This window comes from Wolffia australiana, chromosome 20 (assembly GCF_029677425.1).
Source record: "Wolffia australiana isolate 7733 chromosome 20, ASM2967742v1".
Lineage (NCBI taxonomy): Eukaryota > Viridiplantae > Streptophyta > Magnoliopsida > Alismatales > Araceae > Wolffia > Wolffia australiana.
The window spans coordinates 4687784-4710000 of record NC_135854.1 but is presented as its reverse complement, the minus strand read 5'-3'; the positions used below and the strand labels follow the sequence as shown (position 1 = coordinate 4710000).

General features: G+C 36.5%; 1 protein-coding gene across 1 annotated transcript; it reads right to left on the bottom strand.

The window, feature by feature from the left end:
- Positions 1-12195: 12195 nt before the first annotated feature.
- On the bottom strand, positions 12196-14759 carry LOC144716115 (TPD1 protein homolog 1-like). The gene is made up of 2 exons (XM_078591166.1): positions 14554-14759; positions 12196-12883 (listed from the first exon to the last, which is right to left on the bottom strand). Exons 1-2 carry the CDS (start codon positions 14639-14641, stop codon positions 12510-12512), a joined length of 462 nt encoding a protein of 153 aa, XP_078447292.1. The 5' UTR covers positions 14642-14759; the 3' UTR covers positions 12196-12509.
- Between the last annotated feature and the right edge of the window lie 7458 nt (positions 14760-22217).

Here is a 22217-nt window from a genome sequence, read left to right as displayed (position 1 = left end):
AAACAAATAAGAGTCACGTAAACAAATAAAAGTCACATAAACAAATAAGAGTCACATAAAGAGAGAGGAGAAGAGAAGGTGGAGAGAGAAAGATTGACAGGGAAATAGGTTTATTGAGATAGTGAGATGGGTAAGGATCACATAAACAGATAAGAGATAGACTAGTTTGACAGATCTTTAATAAATACATGAATGAAGAAAAGATAAGCCTTGATGGGGAGACGTAGAGATAGAAAGATTCGTGAGGATGGTGCAACAAAAAGGAAGGAGAGAGAGAGAGAGAGAGAGAGAGAGAGAGAGAGAGAGAGAGAGAGAGAGCGAGAGAGAGAGAGAGAGAGAGAGAGAGAGAGAGAGAGAGAGAGAGAGAGAGAGAGAGAGAGAGAGAGAGAGAGAGAGAGAGAGAGAGAGAGAGAGAGAGAGAGAGAGAGAGAGAGAGAGAGAGAGAGAGAGAGAGAGAGAGAGAGAGAGAAAGAGAGTGTGAAATCCAAGAAAAAGAAAGAGTTTCAAGAAAGAGAGAGACTAGAGGAAGAGAGACCAAAGAGGGAGATATCAAACGAAGACAGGGACTAGGACATATAGAGAGATAGCGAGAGATCAAAGGAAGAGAGAGACTAAGAGAAACAGAGAGAGAGAGAGCTGGAGCAAAGAACGAGAGATTTTTAGAAAAGGAGAGACTACGGGAGGGAGAGAGAAGGAAAGAGAGACATCTGAGAAGGAGATAGACGAAACAGAGGAAAAAAGGGAGAACAAATAAAGAGATAGGACGAAGAGAGAGATCAAAAAAAGAGATAGGCCGAAGAGAGAGATCAAAAAAAGAGATAGACCAAAGAGAGAAAGAGAAAGAGAACGAAATCAGATAAAGAGATTGGCTACAGAGGAAGACAGAGAGAGATCAAATAAACAGAGAGACAAAGGAGAGGGAGAGTGAGTGACCAAAGTGCGAGAGGTCAGAAAAAGAACAATAAAGATCGAAGAAAGGCACAGATCAAAATGAGAGATCTAAGAAAGCAAATACATAGATCGTAGAAAGGGATAGGGAGACAGAGAGAGGTCCAAAAAAGCGACAGAGACGGAGAGAAAGAAAGAAAGAAGGAAAGAAATATAGAAAGAAAGAAAGAAAGAAAGTAAGGAAAGAAAGAAAGAAGGAAAGAAATATAGAAAGAAATAAAGTAAGTAAGTAAGGAAAGAAATATAGAGAGGGATAGATTAAACACAGAAAGAAAGCAAGAAAGAAACCTTGAAAGCGATAGAGAAGGATAGATTAAACAAAGAAAGAAAGCAAGAAAGAAACCTTGAAAGCGATAGAGCGGGAGAGATTATAAAAAGAAAGAAACCTTGAAAGCGATAGAGAGGGAGAGATTAAACAAAGAAAGAAAGAAAGAAAGAAACCTTGAAAGCGATAGAGAGGGAGAGATTAAACAAAGAAAGAAAGAAAGAAAGAAACCTTGAAAGCGATAGAGAGGGAGAGATTAAACAAAGAGAGAAAGAAAGAAAGAAACCTTGAAAGCGATAGAGAGGGAGAGATTAAACAAAGAAAGAAAGAAAGAAAGAAACCTTGAAAGCGATAGAGAGGGAGAGATCAAAGAAAGAAAGAGAGAGAGAGAGAGAGAGAGAGAGAGAGAGAGAGAGAGAGAGAGAGAGAGAGAGAGAGAGAGAGAGAGAGAGAGAGAGAGAGAGAGAGAGAGAGAGAGAGAGAGAGAGAGAGAGAGAGAGAGAGAGAGAGAGAGAGAGAGAGAGAGAGAGAGAGAGAGAGAGAGAGAGAGAGAGAAAGAGAAAGAGAGAAAGAAAGAAAGAAAGAGAAAGAAAGAAAGAAAGAAACAAAGAAACAAAGAAAGAAAGAAAGAAACAAAGAAAGAAACAAAGAAAGAAACAAAGAAAGAAGAAAGGAACGATGAAATAGAGAAAAAAAACGATAAAGTAAGCTTCCCGCCGCTTGCACCACTTCCTTTCTCTGATATATTGCTGAACACTGCTATCTTTTCTATCTTGTTTCTTGATTCTTCTTTCTGCAGAAGAGTTCTTGATTTCCTCTCTTTTCTGTTGCTCTTCCGGCAGCACAAGAATATCAGTTGAAAGCGAGAGGCTGTCTATTTATACGGACTGCCATAGCCGTTGTAATGGAAATTTACGTCTGTTTAATGTCGCTCACTTATTCTTCTTAGTTTTTCTTAAGATCATCTCACCGTGCTTGTTGAAACAGGTTCTTAAATCTGGTTATTCATGTTGGGTACTAAGAACAAGTGTATTTTCAGGTGTTGCCGTCGTTGTTTATAGCTTGAGAATGAACTGATATTTATTTAAACTAAAGTGAGCATCCAGAAATTTGATATTAAGTTTATTTAAACTAAACTGATATTTACCTCCACATTTGTTTGTAAAGGTGACGGTTTTGTGTCATCTGATTCCATGAAATAGACCTACGCGACCAGACAATATTAAACTGATAGTTTTATCCAATAGATGAATTATTTGAGTTAAGATGATCGGCTAAAAATTATCCGACTGTACCCAAACTTTATGAGCATGATTGATATGAAGTATTGAAGCTACAGGGAAAAAGTTTAAGAGTTAAATATTTTTTGCACCGGATCATTTGATTTTTTTATCCATCTTTGTATTGATTCAGACCCTTGTTTTATAAATTAAGACGCCCTACATCTAGCTTTCCCTCTTTCTTAGGGTAAGGCCCCATCAAATATGTTAAGGATTATGCTTTAGGCTAAGCTCTTCACCCGTCAAAAGCCCATAAGTATGCCGCCAGTTTTGGAGCTAAAATCATAGGTTCATTGGAAGAGGTGATTCTAAAATCCTAATTCTTAACATATCTTTATTGGCTCTATTTCATGTTCAGGTACATTCTTCATGTTTTTAAGACCTGGAAAGGTAGCCCTTTCAAGATTAATTGTCAATGAATGCGATCAAGTAGCATCGATTGTTCCACATTGACATTGGGAATGTTCCCAAAATGTAAGATAGCCAAACTTCAGCGACCCCTCTTCATTATTTTTTTTTCTCAATAAATTTGATACAAGCGTTCAACTCCTTATCACTGAAGGGATTTCAAAGTCCATCTTACAAGTTTCGACGAATTATCTGGTGAGAAATATGGCCGAGATTTTTGTACCATAAAGAAATATATTTCTTGTTCTCTAACACTCTATTTCCACATCTTGCACTTGTGAGCAAAATTTCATTACAAGAGAAGAATTATTAGATTTTAGGAATATAATAGATAAAATTTATTATTTACTAATAGACGAGTGTAACAAAAGCTTTCCAAAAAAATCAAAATAACATAAATTATGTCTAAAGGGTGATGCAAAAGTATTTCTGTCAAGCCCAAGTGATCACCAGACTACAACTGAAATCTAAACCTATTTCCTTTAGCGAAGTCATTGATGGTGGTGTAGATGAATTGTGTACCCATGAACGATAATATATTCAGGTGGCAGGTCTTGAAAATAGGACAAATTAGCTCTTAAAGGAATCTAAGAGCAAATAAACTAGATACCCATTTCACAACTTCAATTCTATAATTAATGTATTATTGTTGGACTGTAACATCACGTTCAAGGGGCATATTAGTGTAAATAACAACATAAACACAGTTAAAAAGTAAGTTTATGTTTGAGCTGGTTCATGTCACAAGAGTACTGAATAATTGTCTCGTGGAAACCGCCACGACCGTACATAGTCTCATCTAGAATTTGTAAACATTTAACTTATAGGGTATCAGCTAGCATGGTCTCAATGTAGATATTTATACAAACCATCTAACTTATATAGAGTCTATATCATTCAAAGTAAAGCCAACTTTGGTCGGATTTTGGTTATATCTAAAATTCAAACAGTAGATACAAGTACTAAATATACATGCGTTTGATTAGTTTTCTATATTCTGTTTCTGATTCATAATCTTTACATTTTCTAATTCACACATGGTTGATCTTATTTTTTATATGCCCATTCATATGAAACTTAAAATTAGCATATAGAATCAAAATTTTGCTCTATTTATGCACATATTAAGGGCTCTTCAAAATACTTCCCATGTGTGCTAACCTGAATTTAAATTCTCTTTGCCACCTATACTGGGTAGCGAGTTCTAATTATGGCTCGTATGGCTATCCTGCGTAGGCCAATACACAAGCAATACACCTCATTTGGACTGTGCTGCACTGATTTTGCATGAACCATCCCTCTTGTGGCTATTAATGGCCTGCACTACACCTCATAGGAATGGCTCCTATGGCTTTTTGAGGTCCATGTGTAGCCCCAAATGGGCACTTCTGGTGTGCATATCTACAATTTGCCATTGGAGCTCAATAAGTGGCCTAATATTTCTTTCAGCCATAAGTGTAACTATAGATATCTAGGCTGTAGATTTTACCAGTCAAAACTTTTAGTATTGCCTTATTTTCCTCCACAACAATAAATATTAGTTATTTTATGTTGTTACATGAATCGAGAAGGGCAGGAGTCTAAATGTCTCCAATAAATTGGTCATCGTGAACAAACCACACTGCGAAAAATTATAATGAGCCAAAAAATAAACCCAAAGAAACCTGATACAAATAACTTTTTTCACTCAAAACTTGAAGAATGACTAAGTTTCCCCAACCAAAATATTCTGAAAAAATGGCTATAATACCACTAATTAGAACTAGAGTGGCTTTTGTCATTTCATATAACTGAATCAAATACAAAATCCCAAAACATACCTTAGATACCTGCCTCATGATAGCATATATCATAAAAATATGATACTGATTAATAACACAAAAATTATGGGGTTAATCAGGGAAAGTTATACATGTTTATGCACAAAAATTAATATAAATCTGTGTTATGAGCCTTTAAAATGATAAAACCTATATTTGATAGATATTATGATTTTTGTGGATTTAATCAAATTTAATGAGATTTTTCTGACCGTATCCATAAAAAAACTTAATTTTCTGATTTGATATATATTTTTATGATTTTTTGGACTTATATTCAGATAAATATGATTTTTTGTAAGTCAATATACATATTTATTATATTTTTATGACTTAGTATTTACTTTAGCGATTTATAATCTATTCTTTTGGGTTTAATATGCACCCGCCATGTGTCATCATTTGATTTGTTAAATGGCGACCAATCACAAGTTTTTGCAATGATTAACTGTACTAATCATTGTGAAGAGGTACAGTTATGGTATCGCAAATCGTGCAATGATTAACTGTACCAATGGAAAAAAATGAGTTAAATCTTAAGAAAAGTCAAAAGTGTCGTGGTACAAGTGGGAGATTGATGGAAATATATGTGGCCGTCAAGCCAATCACACATTCCACATCTCGTTCCATATGCATTATTAGAACATATTCATTATAGTGCACGTGTGATGCGTATAATGAAATCCATGAATACATGATCGGACTTAGTGAATTATGATGAGGTCGTCATTCGGAGATCACTAGTCTTTAAGCATGTGTTGAAAACATTCCTATTCAAAGGATACGCGAGAAGGACATCGAAGTATCTGGATAGAATAGCACTATCTAGCCTCACTCATATGATGAGTATGGCCAGTCCCATAGCCATTAGTGTGGCGACACTAAGGATGGATAGTGGGTGCTCTTTAGTGGAAAGAGTTCACTGAATTGATCCGTACGAATCCCTAAATGGTATTATACCGAACTGTCAATCAGGTTGATTCACGTCACGGTTGTGTAAGTGGTCCTTAGACTTGAAATACCAAAGACGTCTTGTGGATGGACGGTTGTACTTTGGCTATGGCCAACGAGTCTCTAATCATGGGATTCTAAACGGTCTTAGTTCGGGTGCACCAAGAAGTACACGAAGGTGATTGAGTGGTCAAGATGGGATCGTCCACCCTCGGTATAAGAGGTGATAGCTCAAGGAAGATGATGCAACGAAGTCCTTGGCCAAGGCAGTGAAATATCGGAGAAGAGTTCTCCGATGATTTCCGAATGCATCAGTACTAACTCGGGTGACCGATTAGGGTTTGACAGTTGACCATACCCTAAGTTATCCAAGGAGCATCAAGTGGATGAGGGATTATACATACACGGTAACCGATGATGAACAGGTTCCATGAGTGAGTCGATACACACTCCTTTGTATCTTCTAGGACACGAGGTGTAGCTTGGCACCCCACGTGTCGAAGTCTCAACCTATCGATTGGGTTAAATCGATCTAACGTTAATTAATCTATATGATGATATAGTTAATTAATTTGGAAGGCCAATAAAGGTTATTGGGCCGCTGGAGTCGTTAACTAGACTGATACATGGGCCTAGAGGGTCACACACAAATGGTCTTTTGGACGTTGGAAGATATACTTAAGTTTTGGGGGTTTTTATGAAAAATACCCACTTAGTATAAATAGGGGAAGGCCCTGAATGAAATTCACCCAGGCCAGAATTTTTCAGGGGCCTTTCCCTTCTTCTCCACTCTCCCCACACCCCTCTCCATCCCTCATGTGATCGGGACAACGTAACGACGCCGACGGAGAAAGAATGGGGCTCGTCAACGAGAAGGAGGAGATATGACATGCCAAGGACTGCGTGGATACGTCTAGAGGCTGCACACTTGAGCAGCTCGACTCGTCTCGCTCCGGGATTGAAGAAATCACGAATGAGATTCGTGCAAAGGTACATCGTTTCAATGTTTTCGTTGATGTCGTTCGATTCGCAAAGAGTCTTCCGCTGCACATCGTTTTGATTTGTTCATCCAGATCTAGGCCTCTAGAACCCTACACCATGCAGGTGTACTGCCACATCAGGTCGGAAAACTAACACGATTAATAAAAAAAATTATTTTGATCTTGATGAGGCACACGAAAAAACATACCACCCCAGGCAATCATCGGAGAATATTCCCCTCATTTCAACGTGAATCACATGCATGAGCATGTCATTCATTAAGAAAGAGAAAATTATAGAAACGAAATGATGTGGCATGTGATGATGTGTCGCCGCATCATGATTAAATAAAGATTAAGAAAGAAAGGTGTTTATTTTCTTTTTCACCTGTAGGTAAACATAGTGATTTTATAGTGTACGAACACAGAAAATGAGACAAGTGTACCATCATTAAAATATCTAATGATCAGATGGCTAGACAAACAGACAAAAGAGGGAGCGTCACCTGTAATGATAATGAGAGAGTAAAATGGATAATTGGGATTTTTCCAAGCTCAATATCTGAAAATCCAGGTATTTGATTGAGCTGAATTTTTCAGGCATGCTTTGTCTTTGTCTCATCTTTCCATCGATATGCTTTGATCTATAAATAGAGGTGTGGGTCACTATCAAATTCATCCTTAAACTTACTTCCTGATCATGTGGGCTGTTTGAAAGATAATGAGTTCCGGAGATCCACCAAGAGTGTTCTTGCTTTCATGGGTGTGTGGGAAGAAGCAACAAAGAACAGGGTTAGCTTAACTACACTTTCAAATTGTTGTGATTTTGACAGAATTTAATGATCTATGATAACATGCATGTTTAGCGCTTTAATATGATCATATTTACATGTATATTTGCTTTAAACCACTCATATTTGCATGTTATCAAACTTAAAAAGATTAAATCTATTTTTAGAATTATTTTCTGAATTTTCTGCATTTTTTGGGATTTTTCTAACAATATATTCTAAAAAACTATATAATTCTTGAGACAAAATATGATTTTTCTGGAATTGTACGACATTAAATTGGAAATATATGATTTTTCTAAGTCAATATATATATTTATATGTATTTTTTGGGCTTTTATTTTATTTAATATAAAATTTTTAAGTATTTTTGCCTTTTTTGCGCAAGGTGTAAGGGGCCCCCACGTCCACTTATTCAAAACAAAAGAAAATAGAAGAAAGAAGAAAGAGGGTGACATGGCGCGCTGACGCGCCACCACGTCATCTTCGAGAAAGATTTTTTTAATGTTTTCCTTCGTTTTTCTTTCAAAAGACAAAGAAAAGCACGGAATACGAAAAGTTCATGTGCAGAAAACGAAAAGTGCTTTGACTTATTAACGGGCACAGAAAACGAGGACGCTGATGAGGAGAGAGAAGGAAATCAAGGGCTATGATTGGCTCAACTTCAAACAGCCATAACTTTTGATCTACAACTTTGATTGAGCAGAAATTTTCAGCATTGTTTCTTCTTCCCCTCCTCTTTCCATCCATACTTGTGATATATAAATACAGGCATGTATCATTGTGAAATTCATCTTGAACTTGCGTCTTACTTGTGTGAGTTAATTGAAAGATAGTGAGTTTTGAGATCCATCAAGTGTGTTCTTGGTGTCCTGAGTGTGTGGGGAGAAGCATTGGAGAAGAGGGGGAGCTTACCGGAACTCGTAAGTCACCGTGATCTTGTCGGAACATAAGGATCTAAGGTAAGCATCTTCGCCTTACGTTGTTTCTTTCTCGACATCATAATTCGCTTAATCAGTGTTCTTCATCATATTTTCACTCAAAATTTACTCCTTAATACTATATTATCTCGACTCAATATCCTCTCCATCACACCGTTTAGATTCAACCGCTATCATCGTCCACGCACTCGGCGACCACCATGTCCGTAAGATTCACTTACTCGTTGTTAAATTAACATATAACTTACATCCTTTTACTCGATATCACTAGCTCATATCCTCTATTCTCGCCTTCATCTCTTCTCTTGTTGTTCATCACAATTATAAAAAACTAATTCCGTAATCATCGTTCCCTGTGGAGACGATACATGCTCATCACTAAGTATTCTTAAGTACAGTTAAATATAATTTTTATTGAATAATCTCAATTACCAACGACAAAAATTAAAACCCCTAAATTTGATATTATCAATCTACAATAAGTATCATTGCCTTATGTTGTTCTTTCTTGACATCAGCTTAGATTAATCTTTGCTGCCATGTTTCGCCATCACATCATCTCCATGTGTTCTCTAAATCACATCTTAGTACCTCCAAATCATCATCTTATCGTTACGTTATTAGTCAATTATTGTATTCAAATTGTTTTTGAGCTCTCTCCTGTCATTCTAGGAGTCATCGCTAATTCATTCTATCATTATCTCACTCGTCTCAAACTTGAATTATCAATATCTACTAACCACTCTCCTCAACTTAATATCACTATTTTGCCTCTCCTTTTCTTGTCACTCAATTTCATAATTAGTACATATCTCATCTCATCTCTATAATCACTATATTAAGAATATTAATTCCTTAATCATCATTCCCTATGGAGACGATCTGTATTCATCACTAGCTAAGGTTACAAAGTTAGTACAGGTTTTTGTTTATGTTGAGTAATCTCAACAATACCAATAACAAGCTAAAATCCTAAATTTGTGATTATCGGGAATTGAGTTCGACTCTTAGCTATGAAGCACTATGTGGAAAATATATTATGCCTCAACTTCTGGGAGGTCACTTTCACGTGACTTCAATGGATACATGATAGAAGTTGTGCATGATGAGGGAGTTTTATGCCTATCTTGGTGGACTAGCATATGAGAAAAATGATTATCCTTATTTGAGCGTGTTACACGAGAATTGTGGTATGCTTCTGTGATGAGTGCTCCTGTAGAATGAATGTTCTCTACATGACAATCTATCATCACGTACAAGAGAACATGCTTATCGCCAATAAGTATTGAAATACTCATCACGGTTAATTGTTCAGTTTGTGTGGACAATAAACCTTGGTCTCCAATGGCGTGGATGATGAAGATAGGTTCGTTGCATTTTACTTGTTTGTCATCCTTGACTACACAGGTGATGAACAGGTCAATAGAGACATCCGAGGATTCATCTTGGACGCATTGAAATAACAATGGTGACAGTTGAAGGAATAGTAAATCGCACAAAGATTACGGAAAAAGTATTAACTTCTTCCAAATAAAATTTTCAGACTTCATGAGAATGATGATGATTTATATTTCTTTTTATGTCACAACCTGCACACATAATATTACAAACAATACATACAGACTATATTTTTAGGAAATACTTCATTCATTCTCCTAGTAATTACCTACAACTAGTTTTTTTAAATAAGAGCAAATATAATTCAGTTAGTAGATTATTTAAAATCACTGGTGTTTAATAACTACTTAAGCATAGAATTAATTCACTCGATTGATAATTAACCATCATTGTTTTTATTAATTATTTAAGCATTTTAATTTACTCAGTTGATAATTAGAAACCATTGGTTTTTTATCACTACTGCATATAATTAATTCAGTAACTTGATAATTAACAATTTTTGGTTTTTAATAGCTACTTAATCATAGAATTGTATCATTCACTTGATAATTAATAATCATTGGCTTTAATAGTACTTCAACGTAGATCTAATCAATTTTCTAGGTAATTAGTGATTATTGGTGTTTAATAACTACTAAAGCATAAAATTATATCATTCACTTGATAATTAACAACCATCGGAATTTAACAAATACTTAAGCATATATCAAAACCATTAGCAAGATAATTAACAATTGTTATTTTTTTAACAACTAAGCATAAAATTAAATCATTCACTTGACAATAAATGACCATCGATTTTTTAAAAATGCTTAAGCATAGATCTAATCGATTCACTTGATAAATAACAATTAGTGGTTTGTAATAAATAATTAAGAGGAGATTTAAACCATTCACTTTTTAATTAAAAATCACAAGGGAACAAGACATATAGATAGATAATGTTTTGTAGATTTAATTACATTATGGACATTGGAGACGATGATAATGGGATAGATGATAGGAGAGATATACATTACGATAAGTAATTTAGCATACTATAGGTAATTTTATTATGTTACTCTATATTACAATGCTAAAATAATTTGCCACAATTTGGGTCCAAAACTTCCAAGTGGAGGCATGCCAACAAATAAAGCGTGATCAAGTGGTCTCACAAATAAAAAAATAAGTGTTACCAGGTCTTATCAATCGATTGAGATGACACACTTTATATCTAAACTATTATTATGTTTTTTTCTTCCATATGAGACAACATGCTTTACCATTATCCAGATATCAATTTTTTGATATTTCAATGCTAAAGTCAGTATGGCATTCGATATCTGGCATCCAGTATCTGCAGCATCTTGAGGTTATCTGAGATCCATCCTGATATTCCATATTCAACTGGATTTCCAATATCTGTCTGATATTTGGTATTAGAAACCACCCTTCTTTCTACCAGATGTCAGTTGTCTGATACCAGATGACAGAAGACATTAATTGAATCCTTCTAATTTGGGTTTTATCTTGTTACTTTTCTGAGTTCAGACGATTGACATACTGGTTTATGACAATTTGCATAATTTTTATTTATTGGGTTAAAGGGTATAATATAAAAAAAAGGATAACATACTGGATGAGTTCATCAGATTGACTTGGTCAAATCCGCTTTGGGGATGCCAGTAGGACCATTAGCTTCAAACCATCTTAGCCCTCATTTTATCTTTTAAAACTTAGTATATATTCTCAGTTGAAAAAAGCTAGGGAGAAATCCAACGAATATGTTTTTCTATTGAGTATTTTAAAATATTAGTGATTTTTTAAAGTAAATTTGTCACGTAATAAAAGTCTTTTGATGTAAAGAAAAAGTCTTAATTAATAAACTGTATTCATGCCACTTAGGAGATATAAATTAATCAGTAACTCCTGGAAGCCCAAATAATGAAATAACATTATTTTCTTCAGGAGTCGAGTTTAGTATGGTGATTAAGCATTGGTAATCTGTCTCAGTTATGATTTCTTTAGATAATAAATTAACTTTAAATCCAGTGGAAAATACTTTACTTCACAAGACATAAAACTGATTAATACCTGAAAAACTTTTCATCGCATTATTTAGTAGGGAGTGGAATATTTCCAAAATCATAATAAACGGGTTTACAGTTTTCACCAGAGACTACTTCATTGTGCCTTTAACAAACAATAACTATTTATAAAAAAATAAATGTACAATAGTAAACAAAAATGAATAAATTTGGAAATCCATTCCAAATTTAGGAGTAGAATATCCTATTTCTCATCCCTTATCTTTCCCCCTCGAAAATCATCAATAATCTCTAGATTAGACCAAAACCGAGAACAACGATCATAAATTACCAACGACTTTACATTATCCTTTTCCAAGAGAAAAACCCCATTGGAGACGAATTTCGGGCAAGTATGGAATTATTCGCCGAATTACATAACACCGGAGCAAAAATAAATCACCGGAGAACAAAAAAAAGCACAAACAGACATACCATTGGCTGCGCTGACAGAAGAAGCCACGTGGACCATTTGATGACGTCAGCCTCCTGTCTCTTTCTCCAGGTCTCTGCACCTTTAAAGGAAAAAAAAAACGCCGGGGAAGGAGGCTCCTGAGAGACTAACTTGTTCCTTCTCGGAAGAAGGAAGAATCCTTCCTTCTTTGCTTGCTTCCTTTCTTCCTCGTCGGATGATTTGTATAATTAGAAGGGAAGGCTAGCAAGAGACGGAGGAGACGGAGAGAGGGTAAGGGTAGGTGTTGGTGTACTGGAAGTAAACGGCGCCGCCGGCTGGGACGGGGAGGCCGCCGTTAACCAGGCAGTCGTCGAAGCCAAGGCGACGGAAGATCTTGGGGTTGATCAGACGGACGGTACTGAACCATCCGCAGTGGAGATGAACGGCGGAGATGCCTCCCCCCCCGGGGCTGCTGCATCCCCGATCGAGACACGTGTTCAAGATCTGTACGCTGTAGGTCGGGATGCCGTTTGGTTGCGGCGCCGTCTGCGCCTGGTAGACGACGATGTAGTCCTTGCTGCAACTTCCGTCGCCGGATCTGTCTGGATCTAACGCCGTTTCAACCGCTTCTTGATCTGTGGGCGGGAAGATCGTTGTCAGCGGTTTTGCTGTTGATCGATGAATCGGAGGAGCAGAGTTGCGGACTGGTTTCTCGATTCTTATCATGTCGGATGAGATTTTGTTTTTCTTGGATGGAATTGATGAACGCCCTCGAATTGGAAGTAGAAGTGTTGTAGAAAATGGAGGTCGAAGAATCGGAGCAGAGTTGAGGAAATTTTGTTTTTCTTTGATGGAATTGATGAACGCGCTCGAATTTGAAGAAGAAGTGTTGTCGAAAATGGAGATCGAAGAATCGGAGTAGAGTTGAGGAATTTTTCTTTTTCTTGGATGGAATTAAGAAACGCGCTCGAATTGGAAGTAGAAATGTCGTAGAAAATGGAGATCGAGGAATCGAATCAAAGTTGAGGAAATTTTATTTGTCTTGGATGGAATTGATGAACGCGCTCGAATTGGAAGAGGAAATGTCGTAGAAAATGGAGATCGAGGTCTTGGATGGAATTGATGAACGCGCTCGAATTGGAAGAGGAAATGTCGTAGAAAATGGAGATCGAGGAATTGGAGCAGAGTTGAGGAAAATTTCTTTTTCTTGGATGGAATTGATGAACGCGCTCGAATTGGAAGTAGAAATGTCGTAGAAATGGAGATCGAAGAGAGTCGCCTGCGTTCTATTAAAAAAGAATGGAGATCGCCGATCGGTTCTCAGAAATTGGATGAGGAAGACGTGATAATAGAACACGTTTAGTCCTAGAATTTAGTCTTGTCGTCCGGCGTAAAATTCGAGAGGCCCAAGAGATTCGAATTGATTCTCCAAAAAAATAGAGATCACAAAACAAAATTAGAACGCATGCCGTCGTATAAAACAATCTCGTCATCCGTCGTAAAATCCATGGCATCATCGCCTCCGTTCTCCGAAAAAAAAAAGAGATTAACCGATATAAACACGGAAATTACGAGCAGACGACGTAAGAACAGGTGTTGTCCAATTATCATTATCAGTGTCCTCTTCCTGCGTAAGATTCAAGAGATCGAAGAGATAAACCAGCGTTCTCCGGAAAAAAACGGATATCGTCGATGCAGAAGACTCAACAATACTCAATGCGCTATCAGAAAAATCTGTATCATCATCCGTCCTAAAATTCAAGAGATCGAAGAGATACACCAGTGTTGTCTGGAAAAAACGGAGATCGTCGATGCCGAAGACGCAAATAATACGCTATGCGCCGTCCTAAAAATATGAATCATCATCCGTCGCAAGATTCAAGATATCGAAGAGATACACCAGCGTATTCCGGAAATGTGGAGATCGTCGATGCAGAAGACGCAAACAATACACAACGCGCCTAAGATCGAGGAAATACGTGTCATCATACGTCCTAAGATTCAAGAGATCAAAGAGATACATCAGCGTTCTCCGAAAAAAACGGATACGTCGATGCAGGAGACGCAAACAATAACACAATGCGCTGTCCTAAAATTCTCTATCGTCATCTGTCGTAAGATTCACGAGATCGAGGAAATACGTCCAGCGTTCTCCGGAAAAAATGGAGATCGTTGATGCAGAAGACGCAAAAAATACAAAATGCGCCGTGGTAAAAATCTTTCTCATCATCCGTCGTAATATCCAATAGATCCGCGAGAAATGAAGAACAGGAAAGAACACGAGATCAAAGTTTAGAGATCGAACTGTGCGACGCGACGCCGACGAAGAAGCAAGGCGTAAAGGAGAGCGCCGCCAACACCAGAGACAGCAGCCGCGCCAAGGACGTCGCCATAGCTCTGTCTTCAGACTAAAGAACCAGTCATGGCCGGACGCGCGCAGAGAGACTTATATAGCTCCTCGGCGCGTGTAAATAGAAACGATGACGTGTCAGAAAACTATTGGCTGACCGCCGCCGGGTCTGGAATCTTCTAACCGTACGAGTTTGTTACGATTCAAATTTCCAGGGGAAGCTATAAAAGGAGCTTCTCGCAGCAGGAGAGAGAAAGAGTGACTGCGAGAAAGAGTTAGAGAGAGAGAGAGAGAGAGACGTCGAAGGAGAAGCAGAAGAAGCAACTTCGCCATGTCCATTCGCTTACAAGGTACTCCTCTCCCTCGATCAATCTCGATCTCTGTCGCTTTCTCTTGCTCACTCGTGCGCTCTCAATTTGTCTGTAGCAATTCAACATTCTGCGATCAGATTTACTCCTGCTGTTCGTCCTTTCTGTCGGTTCATTTCTTGGAACGAGGAACTGTTCCTCCGCCTTGATTGTAGCGTCTACAGCGAGGGATTGAGTATCAGAGAACGAGAGAATCAGAGAGCGGCGTGCAGAGTTTCTGTTTGAGGCAAGGAGGCAGAGCACTAGCCGTCGTTGATAGAGGAGTAATTCTTCGCCTTTCTTAGGAATACCTGGAACGATCGGCCGACAATGAGAGAGACAATTTGATCGACGCGTGCGGAGTTTCTGTTCGTGGCAATCGAGTCAGATCAGCAGCCGTCGCTGATGAACGATTAATTCTTCACCTTTTTTAGGAATACCTGGAGCGATCGGGCAAGAATGAGAGAGACAATTTGATCGACGCGTGCGGAGTTTCTGTTCGTGGCAATCGAGTCAGATCAACAGCCGTCGCTGATGAACGATTAATTCTTCACCTTTCTTAGGAATAACTGGAACGAGCGCGGCTGCCGGAGAGAATGAGATAGACAATTTGACAATGTACTGTTCGGGGAGGACGACGGAGTAAGACGGACGGAACGGTAATTCCGTCCGTCAGCGAGGCTGGACGGAACGGCATTTCGTCCACTCAGTCTACAGTTAGTTCCGGCATCGGATAACGGACGGAAGAGCTGGCATGATGTCAGAACGGATGACGTATCCTCATTCATTTTTAAGTCTGAGACGTAACGGAAGGCCCGTAGGCTGTCAGGAGGGATGACGTTTTGAGACGGAACGGATGTCAGTTCGTCATCCACCCTAATTTGTTAGAACTTAGAATAGAGGAAACGGTGTCAGAACTGTAGCAGGCTCTGATGGAGAGGAAGCAGGGAACGGTTTCCCAGGCAACACGCTGCGTTGGCGCCTCCTGAGCAGAAAATTGTCGGAGAATTTCCAGTGTGGGAGATAAAAAAGTACGAGTATTTTTTTATTTTTCCGAAAGGAGGTTTATTAGCCTTCGCCCTACTGGTTCTTGGGATTATCACCGTGCTGATAATCGTCAGTTCTAGATTTACATTTGTCTGTTGCGAGGAGTTTTTCAGAGTTGGGATTATCACCAGATCGGTTAATTAGTAGTGATCTTCAATGTTTAGCCAGATTTACTTCGATATCTTTTTCTCTTGTTTTTTAGATTTAAATAGAGTCTGAATTTATATTATTAAATGTAGATGGAGTTTACCGACATAGTTTAGCTTTTAAACTTACTTATTAAATTTATGCATGTCGATTCTAAATATTTAAACAAAAATTGATGCTACATCCAAATATTTAATTAAGATCAGGTTTATGTCACATTCAATCGCCAAAGATGATTTGATTTGAGATAATTGAATCATACATTACACTGTTGATTTCTCATTGTTATCACCTCGTGATCTTCTTTATTTCATCATTTATTCCTTGGGTATCACTTATGGACCTATAACTTGGTATTAAAGACTCTGCTCCCAACATTTTGGACCAATTCGAGAATAGAAGGATCATGGAATGGTACAAATTAATCAGGCTCATCAAGATGTATCATTTCTTTTCTTGATATATGCTAGTTGTGAAAATTAACAGGATTTCCATGGAACAAGTCTTACGAAATGAATAAGGCATTACTTGCATTATTCTATTAGAGTCTAGAAAATTATTAATTACTTTTTTCCATTAATATTTTGTTACAAGATAATTGACTACACAACTATGCATTCTATAAATTACATTATTGATATGTTAGTAAATGGCTCTCATCGTGGTCAATACGTGACCTTAGAATTATAATACTTTGATGATCTGACGTTTTGTCATTTGATGTTCATATGCCATTGAACGTTTTATACATTGATCTCAACAATAGTGTGGCCTTCTTCGTTTCTGTCACTGAATCCATCCTCAACAAAAATATTATGACAACTTCTATCAGCATGTAAATCTTAAAATAAATACAAACCTTTCTTACAATAACTTAGTTTACTATAGATATCTCATGCAATATGAAAAAAATTAAGCCAAGGTTTTATAGTATTGTATGATATATATATATATATATATATCATTTAGCCCTATTCTCTCTCCTCTCTCTTGGGTGATTAGTCCCACATGGATGGATTATTTTGATCACCCTACTCCTCTTGCCTATATCAAGGCATGTATTTCTCTTTATTCTAATCATTCAATAAAATAATATTTTCTCACACAGGAATCATAAAATTTCTTGACAATCAAGATATCAACAAAGATATTCAGAAAATAATTTTAAACTTGAAATAATTTGTTGCTTACTTATTTCATGAATGATAAATACTTGAAGAGATTTCCAGGATCTTTTTGAGTATGATCAACATTTCTTTCTGGGTCTAATAATGATCAAAAATTTATTTAGGATGGTTTTATTTTAAAATAAGTCATTAATCTTACCTAAGAAAATAAAATTTTAACATTGAAAAGAGAATACTGTTTCATACATTTTAAAATTTGAACTTATGACAAAAATTAGAGGTTTTACAGATTAAACAACAGATTACGTAATTTTTCAGTAAAAATTTTAAATTTATTGAGTAATGAATGACTTACATAAATTTAATTTTGAAAAACCAGACAAGACTAATTAAAATTTGTAATTAAAATGGGGACTGAAATTAGTTAGGGGAATACATGTTGATAATACTCTTATCTTAATTTAAGGTTGATTTAGGTTTAATTGTCTCAGTATTATAAAAGTTTGTACTCGAAAGGTCATTAGAAAATCAATCCCTTTAAGTAAGTTTAATTTATTTAAAAGGATAAGTTCCATAACTTTATCAATTTAAAAATATGTTTTTTGCACGAATCTAGAGGCCAATGTCATTACTAATGGGGGATTCAAGAACATATGTTGTTTGTGTTTAGTTATTCGGTGTCATGTTTAAACTTCTCTTTGAATTAGTTTTGATGGCATTGATTAATGGGCACCCATGATGGTTTAGGACCTCGATTTGGATGAGAGAATGGTGATTATTGCATGGAAGACTCAGAATGGAATCAAAGCAGTATCAACAAAAATATTAATCCAAACAACCGGGCACAAGTCACATTCATGATTTAATGGATCCTTCATTGAGACATGTTGAGCTTCATATGTGTGCAGCCTATAGATGTATCCATGTGATCCTTGGCACGTGAAATATCCTCTGCCTAAAGGAGCTCTGTTCACGCTTCTTCGTCGTCGTTATGTCGTTCTGATTGCATCGAGAATGGAGAGGAGCTAAGGGGAGAAGGGAGAAGAAGGTGAAGATCCCTGAACAGTTTTAGCCTTGGTGAATTTTGTTCAAGACCTTCCCCTACTTATACTTAGTGTGTATTTTTCATAAAACCCCAAACTTTAAAAATATCTACTGTTATCCACAATAGCAAGTGTGTGACTCTCTAGCCCCAAGTATTAGCCGAGTTAACGGCTCTAGTGGCCCAATAACCTTTATTGGACTTCTAAATAATTAAGGATATCATAATAAAGATCAATTAATGATGGATCAATTTAACCCAATCCATAAGTGGAGTCTTCAGCATCTAGGGTACCAAGATACACCTCGTGCTCTATAAGATACAAAGGAGAATGTATCAACTCATTCATGAAACATATTTATCTTTTTTTACCACATACGTATAGTCCCTCATCCACTTGATACTCCTATGATGCCTTAGGTATGTTCAACTACCGAACCCTAATCACTCATTTTAATAACTACTAATGCATTCAAAATTCAACAAAGAACTCTTCTCCAATATTCCCTTGCCTTGGACAAGGATTTCATCGCATTATCTTCCTTGATCTGTCGCCTCCTATAACAAGGGTTTAGAATTATGTCTTGACCACTAAAGTGTCTTCATGAATTTTTTGTTGCACCCAAAAAAAGACTATTTACAATCCCATGATTAGGAACTCAAATGTCATATTCAAAGTATAATTGTTCATCCATAAGACATCTTTGGTGTCTCAAGTCTAAGGATTTCATACACAACCAAGTAATAAATCAACCTGATTGACACTTTAATATAATAACATTCAGGGATTTATATTGATGAATTCAATAAACTATTTCTGCAAAAAGCACCTATAATCTATCTTTAGTCTCTCCACACTAACGGCTATTAGACATTGTCATTTTGTTCTGTTCGTTGAAAACAAACCGAAAATTCGCATAAACGAACCGCACAGGGGTCTGTTCATTTGTGCGAAAATTAGAACAAATGTTCAAAAAAGTCTCACAATTTGCACAAATTCGCACAAATAGAACAATTCACAGAGGAAACAAATTCGCACAAACCAAACAAATTCGCACAAACGAACAAATTCTCACAAAACGAACAAAATTCGCACGAAAATAACATAATTCGCACGTAGAGTACAAAATTGCATACAATTGTTCCTAAATTGCATAAAACTGCACAAAATTGCCAAAAATTGTTATGCATCTACCAAAGTATATTATACTAAAAATATTCTAATTTATTATACATTACACTAATTCACAACACACCATCTTCAGTAGAAATTTTATCAGTACAAATCTGACAGTCATTGAATCTAGTGATAATGTCATTTATAGTTTAATGGTACCTGATATGTCAGGGGTTTATGTCATTGTTGTAACTTAGATTTAAGAAAAAAGTTTGGATTATTTTAATGAATTCATTTGGTAATTTATTCAGCAGAGCGGATTATATTAAATTCGTTTTGGTAATTCATTTGAATTCATTTGGTGACTTAACTGAATTCATTCGGTATTAAAAGAAAGGAATTAATGGATTTAAAAGATTTTTGAGAATTAATTTCATTAAAATGACTTATATGAAGCCAAGTGTACTTCCATATTTTTCTAGAATTTAGTTAGAGTGTGGAATGATTAGATTTCAATAATAATAAATTAAGGTATTTGTTCTTAATTTTTGCAATTTTTAATCTCTATCTCTTCAATTGCTCCACTTTGTGACAGTTTGCCGCCGACAGATTTGCGATCAAAGATGTTTTCAAAAACAAATATCTAAGACCACTGAATCTGAAATCACCAAATATAATCTTGCCAATGCATCCCATAAATATCTAAGACCACTTTAGAGTCTTTTTTCTTGCTTGTTCTTACATAGAGAGAGAGAGAGTGATACCCTTCAAGAATTTGATCTACACATCATCATCATCTTCTCAGATTTTGAATAATGTATCTATCCATCTATCTTCCATGTATCCGGATGCCTTAGAAGCTCTGTTTCTTTGTTGTCTCATGAGAAGGTAAAATGTGACCTGATAAACGCAGAAATAAACTGTGAAAGAAATATCTCCACAGATAACATGGAAAATGAAACCAAAACAAGCCATAGAAAGTACACGATGATTGCACAAAAAACTTGTAGCAAAGTAAGGAAAAAATAAACAACAAACGTGTTAATAAATGAACGCAGTTATTTATCATTTCATGGCCCTCACGTGAAGATAACTTTTTTTAGTTCTCATACATAAAAGACCCTAAGACAGAAGGTATGATGGGTGTATCCAAACCGTAATGAATTCAAGATGCCGTTTTTGAAATTCAAATGTTAGGGTTCCTAGTTTTGTCAGGAGAGTGTTGTGAGTTCAAATCAGTATTTACCTTAGTTTGTGTTGAAAGATGCATCATAGACGAGTACAAAAAAAAGGAAGTGAAATGTCTCAAAAATAAATTAGAGTGCAAAAATTTATTAACAAATTAAGTGTGGGCACAGAACCTACCACGAGTACACAAATTTTATCAAAAATGGAAATCATATAATTGGACAAGCACAAGAAAATCATATATTTGGACAAGCACAAGAAAACCCATTGGGCTTGTACATCTACTGCGGCAGGAAAAATATTCAATTGAACAATCACCGGGGATCCTTTTTTTCCTTATTTTTTATCACCATGGAAGAAACTGATCATAATCTGTAAGTATTTTACAGCAGAACTTCTTCGATTTCCTTGTTTTTCACCCATAGATGATACACTAAAATCATCACCATCCAACGTCAAAGAGAAATACTAAATTCCAGGACTTAGTGTCTCAAGGCTAAACTCGCAAGGTCCAAAGTGCAGATCCCCGTGGCGCAAACCCAACATCCTGCTCATTATTATTCCTCCATTCCATGTTAAAGACCCACTTCACCAAGAACAAAACAGATTCCTGATTAAATTGCAGGCGGATTTGGCGCTGGTTTTCATAGATTAAAGGGAATTTATTTAGCTGAGTTCATGGCGAAAGCAGTTCTAGCAGAGAGGAAGGAAAACCCAATCAGATCAAACAGTGTATGAGGATTCGGAGATAGAGAGAGAAAAAATATTTCTGTCAGTCTCTATTTCCCCTCCCTCTATCCATGTCGAACTAGTAGAGAGAGAAACAGCTAGAGCAAGACACATTGGCCTGCCCCACAACAAGGGATCTTGGAGTTGGAATTTAATAGAGTAATGTAATTAAAGGCATCAACAGTTTCTGAAATAGAATTGGAATTTATTCATCAAATAGACTTAATTATCAAGTCACATTGTATTTATCAAGTCACATGCCATTAAAACAAATTCATCAAGTCATTTAGATTCAGTAGTCATAAAATAGACTTAATTAATAGAAATCTAGTTCTGAAGACAGAATTAGCAGGAAATAAGGCGAATCACGGCGAAAGATAATGCACATATCAAACTTTAAGGAGAAACAAAATAATAATTTTACTCTTACTTTGGCAAGTGTTTTTTCCCGCAAGAGTTGCCTTGTTCAGCTTAACATCAAATTTGTCAAAGAAATAATAGAGTTCTCTAATTTTAAAAAAAATTGATTGTACAATACACTGGTCAAGGAGCAGCGATTGAGTCTAACTGGTGGGTGCGTTCACACAAATGTCAAATGGCCCATCATCTTCATCATCGTCTTAGTCCTCATCTGCTCTCAAGTCATTGTTGTTGTACCATGACTTCAACATCATTAGGACTTCAAAGCTCTTTGCTGTGAGCCCAATCTCCTTTAGCTGATTATACGGAGACCTTCAGAGAATAGACGCTCACATGCCGCACTCGTCGCTTGAACAGCTAGGAATTTCTTTGCAACCAATGCTTACGCGGGGTAATAAAGCTGACTTGTTATGGGGGTAAAATTAATCAGATATGCAATCAGGAAAGCACCAGAT

Coding starts and splice junctions, on each gene's coding strand:
- LOC144716115 (XM_078591166.1), bottom strand. CDS start 14,641: ATGGCGACGTCCTTGGCGCGGCTGCTGTCTCTGGTGTTGGCGGCGCTC. Junction 12,884..14,553: donor CGTCGGCGTCGCGTCGCACA/GTTCGATCTCTA, acceptor TCCCGCCCACAG/ATCAAGAAGCGGTTGAAACG.